Raw genomic sequence first — 5974 nt, 5'->3', positions numbered from 1 at the left:
GGTTGGATTGGTTTGTAAAGGTAATTTGGAAGGTACTTAATTAATAGGTGATTTTGTTTTATACTGCGACTAAATGTTCCAGGCATTAAGAGGAGGTCTTTTAAGGAGAGAAACTTGTTTTGAGTTTGAAAATAGTTTCCATAATTTTTGAATTTGCATTTTATCGGAGTGGATTAATAATTAATATATATATGTATTTTTTGGCTTCTTGTGTTAGCTAAAGAAAAAAAAATGCAAATCAACATGAAAATGAACAAATTTATAATTTTAATAATGAAATCATATCAAAATTCTTTCAAACCACATTTAATTGATTATAATGACACATGAAATTAATATACCATTATACCAAACCTTTAAAAAAAAAAATACCATTATACCAACACCTGTGTGTATTTGAGAGGATACCCATTACAATCCATGTTTGTAGACACCCACTTGGTAAAATACCAAAGTAGGCCCGAATTGTCAGGAATTGGGCCCAAGGCAGGAAGGCTTTTGTTTTGACAATCTCGTCTTTACAAATTTTTCTTTATAAATTTTTTTGTTGACATTCTTACAATTTTATAATCTATTGATGATGCCCCTATGGCCTATTATAGGTATAACCTGATATGTAAGTTGGCAGCTGGAATTCCCTAATTACAACTTTCTTTCTTCTTTTTTTGCGCTTAATAACGCCTGCATCATATTTCTTTCTCAAAAGAAATAGCATCATATTTCTTTCTCAAAAGAAATAGCATCATATTTCTTTCTTAATGCAACTAATCTTACAAAAGAAAAAAAGAGAAAAATTCTATTCCACTTGGCATCATGTAATTAGCCATTAAGTTGTGAAAATGGATAAAAGATAAAAAGAAGTTGGTCAAAATGTAGTGCTTGTTTCTCACGCACTAATACTAATGCCTGGAAGTTGAAGGAAGAAAATGGTTTTCACCAATAAAATACTGCCACATCAGCTATTAGTATAAAGCATTGCGTGCTTAAAACAATAACTTCAAAATGCACCGGGCGGTGATCAAACCGCGTTGAGACTAAAGACCTAATTTGATAAAGCCGCGCAGAACGTAAAACTGTATTGTCTTTTACTGACATGTGGGACATCCGAACAACCACGCAAAACAAATAGAAAATTTTGTAGGTCCCTTGTGTCACTAGCATCGACACAAAATTTTAGTAATTCTTAGATGATACAGCGAATTCGATCTCGTTGGGACCTGAGACTGAGAGAAGCGATCTAGTTTCGATCGAAGAGAAGAAAAGAAAGAGGTCGACACAGGCTATTGCAACAAAATCTGAATTCGTATCCACTGAGTTAACTCCAATTTTATGTTTAGATCGAAACCGTTCAATGTAAATCCGCACGAATATTAAAGAGTCCTGTGCATACCGAATTATGATCGGACGGTAAGAAGATAAACTCAAATGGTGCGTTAATGTAGAGGTTGATGGGGACTCAGAAAATCTGTGTAAGAATCGATCAAACTATTACAGCTTGTGTTCGCAAATCTTAGACTTAAAATAAAGTTATTTAGACCGTTTCAATCGACGTGCCATCTCACGACCCCTTTACATCCCTTGTACGGTACACTCATTTTTTCCTTCTCTCCGATTCAATCAATCTTTGCTCCCCTTTTCTTTGGTCGATCCGTAGATCGATCGATTCGATCTGTAGTTTGACTTTGGTTTGATCTGGAGTTTCAGCTCAGGAGCGAGGGATTGTTATTAGATCGAGGGTTGTCGTGCATCTTTTGATTTAGTAATTGATTTGCGATGGCGGCACCACCTGCGCGTGCTAGAGCGGATTATGATTACCTCATAAAACTCCTCCTGATCGGTGACAGCGGTATGGATTGTGAATTATTTTGTTGTCTAATGCCTATTTTTTTCGATTTTGACTCTCAATCGATGGATTTTTGTACCATTTGAGTAGCTTATAGTGGATCCTGTTAGAATTTTAGGATAATTGCGCTATTACTAATCATCAAATTTGAGGAATCTTATTTTTGGATTAATCTATTTGAATCATGCCAATTAAAAAAATTATTCCTCGTGTACATTTTTGTTATCAATTCGAGTCGAGATAACATTCTCTTTGATTGACCACTAGAACGGTTTCTTCTCAGTACATTGGTAAAACTATTAGGTCAAGAAATGACCACCTCTTAATGCTTAGGCGGGGATTTTATAGACAGAATTGAGGACCCTGGGGCATATTGGATTTGAGTTTATTTGAGAGCAATCTGTACATTTAAAACCATATTAGTGGAGTTGAAAAAGTTGAATAAGTTGATTTGGGGAATAATTTCTAATTTAGTATGCTAGATTCATGTTGAACTGAATAATACTTGTGCTTCTGTTTGACTCAAGGTGTTGGTAAGAGTTGCCTTCTCTTGCGATTCTCCGATGGATCCTTCACCACCAGCTTCATCACCACTATCGGGTGTGTAGTTTCTAATCAATTCTTTCTAGTATTCTTTTTTCTTTTTTGTCGGTGTTTATTTCAATCGATTTTGTTTGTTTGTTTGTTTGTAGAATTGATTTCAAGATTAGAACAATTGAGCTGGATGGCAAGCGCATCAAGCTTCAAATTTGGGACACGGCTGGCCAGGAACGTTTCAGAACTATTACTACTGGTACGTGTTCCTCTTTTATGTAAATATATTCAATTTTTTTATTTTCTAGTGTTTAACACAAGTATGTGACAACCGGTAAAAGGAAATAAATACAAAACTCAGGCATGATTAGTTCTGATCCTTTGGCCCAGGCACATGCTTGTAGCAACACAGTATTATTCTACCAGTTTATACTAGTACCAATTTTTTTTTTCAGCCTGTTATGTTCAATTTGCTAGCAATACTTAGATCTTGTATGGGTCATAGGTCATTTCTGCAGACTGTAGTGCAACATTTAAATTGGTGTGTTTAAATTAGATGTTGGCTAACTAAGATTTTCTTTTCATTGCAGCCTACTACAGAGGTGCCATGGGAATTTTGCTTGTTTATGATGTGACTGACGAGTCGTCTTTCAACAGTGCTGCTTTCTCTTGATAATATCTTTACATTTTTGGATTTTACAACCTATTTATTTGCATTTTTCTGAAGAAATAGTTTGCTAATTGAACCTATGTGACTATGCAGACATTCGAAACTGGATTAGGAACATTGAACAACATGCTTCTGACAATGTCAACAAAATCCTGGTCGGCAACAAAGCTGACATGGACGAAAGCAAAAGGGTGGGTTTCATTTGTTTGGTTTATTTATTTTGTTATGAGGCGTATTTTAGGATTGTTGATTATATTTTTTATTCTGGTTATTCTTTTTTTTTTTTTGAAATGCAGGCTGTTCCAACTGCTAAGGGGCAAGCTCTTGCTGATGAGTATGGCATTAAATTTTTTGAAACTGTAAGCAATTTACTTTTACATATATTTTGAATTGTAACAGGAATTATTTACTTGATCTGTACCTGGTTCATATGAGCACCAGGTGTGAAGCACTGAACAGCAATACAACAATTCTTCTTCTTCAAAGCCTTTACTCCCAAACAAGTTGGGGTAGGCTAGAAATGAAACCCAACCGGAATCAGCAACACAGGGACTACCCAGGAGGTCACCCATCCTAGTACTACTGCCAAATTCGTGAGGGTTTTATTTCAATAAAGAGGCTGTTTTTTTACTGCTGGCTCGCCAAGTCTATCATGAACCCTCCTCCTTTTCCCTGGCTTGGGACAGGCTGCGTAGAAACTACATAGGCGGAGTTGAACAGCAATACAACAATAGAGACCAATTTTCAACGCGTCCTTATAATTCAGCAAGTTCTACCCTATTTTTCTTTTCCATTTTATTATATTGAATTGTTTCATTTTTTTTTTGTATGCAGAGTGCAAAGACAAATTTAAATGTGGAGCAGGTGTTCTTTTCTATAGCTAGAGATATCAAGCAGAGGCTGGCTGATTCGGATGCTAAACCTGAGGTATGACCTTTTATTTTTGTCTCTCTTGACAGGCTGTATGATTTGAGCTGGGTCAAACATGGTTTTAGATTCAAGTAAATAAATTTGTTTCAGTGTAAGTTAATCTTGGATCTCAATTTGATCAGGCTGAAGTTGCTTAAGGTGTTTGGTATTATACCAGTTAGGTCATAGTCAGGCTTAAGTATTCGCAATATTCTCGTGTTATTAGGTTTTTCAGGTCTAGTCAGATGTCCCCCCTCCCTGCTCTCTCTCTCTCTCTTTGAAATCTTCGCAGAGGCTGCAAGGTTGTGAGGGGCTCAATCCCTCGACCTTTGGGCATCCAACAGCCCTAGAAACTTTTCCTAGCCAACTGTGCTACTGCCCCATTCTCCCTCTCTCTCTCTCTGTTCTTTTTTTGAAAAATTGGCAGATGCTGCCAACGTGTATTAGAAAAATTTAAACAGTCTCATTACAACTCAATCATGCACCTTCCACATAGGTTACATGCAATGACCATTCTAAGTACCCAATAGCCTAAAAAACAGCAAAAAAACAATCACCATAAAAAATTGAAGAGGAGGATAAAAACAGAAATTTCCAAAAAAACAAAAAAAACAATTTTTCAACAGTATTGTCTCCATAGCTCACTCTCTTGAGCTATCTCATATGCCAGTATTTCTGGGGGCCGGACCTCCCCTCTCTCTCTTTTCTTTTGAAATCTTTGCAGTCCTCTCTCTCTTGTAGTGCACACCCATCCAGGGAGAAACCGTGTTTTTGATGCCGTGACCTGTTAATTTCTGCTGGATTTCCATGCAAACTAGCTATTAATCCTTCTCTACGTTTGTATACGGTTAAATTGATTTGCTTTAGAGATAATGAATGGAAGGGGTCTTTGTAAATTCCTATTTTTGTAAGGTGTATGGTAGAAAGCCTGAAAGTATTACACTAGGAAATGGTGATTTTCATATTTTTCATGTGCTTTCAGGAAAAGACCATTAAGATTAATAAACCAGACCAAGGGGCAGCCGAGACTACAGCTACGACAAGATCAGCTTGCTGTGGTTCTTAAGAAACGTTAAAGAACCGAGCGATGATTGGATATGATGGTTAAAATGTGACACACTATTTGTTGTTCTAATTTGCATGCTATAGGGAAATCACATTCCTTGTACTCGAATCTTATTATGACTATACGTTTCTTGTGCTTGTAGTTTCTACACTAAACTCCAATTCTTTTGCAACAACTACTTTTGGTTTTTATGTGATGTAGTAGTTTTTGCAATTGGTGAATCTCCTTAGTATTTGTGTTTTCTTTTGCCATTCAGGATTCACCGGTGACAGCAGTGTTTTTAGGTAAGTGTGCACTGCGTTTATCTTTCCCTTTTTTTTTTCTTTTTTCTTTTGGTCTTTCAATGAGTGCTGTTTTGTAGTAAACTTCAAGCGAGGTGAATTCAATTTCGTACGTTTTGGTCCTTTTGTAGTTTGCGCACATGCAATTCTAATTGTTCATTTTGAAGTGTCAACATAAAAGGATATGCTGTGTGTCAATTACGACCTATTGTTAAACACGGAAGAAATGAAACGACTAAAGCTCGAATTCAGATCAGGTTGGCTCAGACAAGTTTTACTTTTTTGAATTTGCTTTTTATCAAATTAAAATGTCGATTTATTTGGAAAATAAGCACCCCTACTTTTCAATTTCATTTTCTCAATATCTTGATAATGTACAAAACAAACTGAAAAGATTACAAATTGGAAATATAAATACACACGTAATGAAGTAATGATGTAGATACAGATTAACTATTAGAATTTATTTGTTCAACTCTTCATTTGATGTAAGCATTTAATTTTTCTAACCTTTTCTTTTGATAGACCAGTTAAGTTGAACTAGTTAAATCATGGGACCGAGAGCAGATTCCTGCCTTAAAATAGTAGTATTATACCACGGTGCCAGACAGGGGTGGACCTCGGATTTTCATCAGGAGGCAATCGGATTTAAATAACTAATCGGGTTTAAA

General features: G+C 36.0%; 1 protein-coding gene across 2 annotated transcripts; it reads left to right on the top strand.

Moving 5' to 3' along the window:
- Positions 1-1443: 1443 nt before the first annotated feature.
- LOC144573795 (ras-related protein RABE1a) lies at positions 1444-5235 on the top strand. 2 transcript variants are annotated; one of them, XM_078323547.1, is made up of 9 exons: positions 1444-1580; positions 1705-1846; positions 2371-2443; positions 2536-2636; positions 2968-3033; positions 3141-3238; positions 3344-3406; positions 3882-3974; positions 4939-5235. In XM_078323547.1, the coding sequence occupies exons 2-9, from the start codon at positions 1774-1776 to the stop codon at positions 5020-5022; spliced, it is 651 nt and encodes a 216-aa protein (XP_078179673.1). In that variant the 5' UTR covers positions 1444-1580; positions 1705-1773; the 3' UTR covers positions 5023-5235. The 2 variants fall into 2 exon arrangements, with proteins under 2 accessions (XP_078179673.1, XP_078179679.1); XM_078323553.1 differs by having other exon boundaries at positions 1451-1585.
- The last annotated feature ends 739 nt before the right edge of the window (positions 5236-5974 follow it).

The sequence above is a fragment of the Carex rostrata genome, chromosome 2 (assembly GCF_964058835.1).
Source record: "Carex rostrata chromosome 2, lpCarRost1.2, whole genome shotgun sequence".
In the NCBI taxonomy this organism is placed as follows: domain Eukaryota; kingdom Viridiplantae; phylum Streptophyta; class Magnoliopsida; order Poales; family Cyperaceae; genus Carex; species Carex rostrata.
Note: the sequence above shows the minus strand (reverse complement) of the source record. Positions and strands in the feature narration are given on the sequence as shown.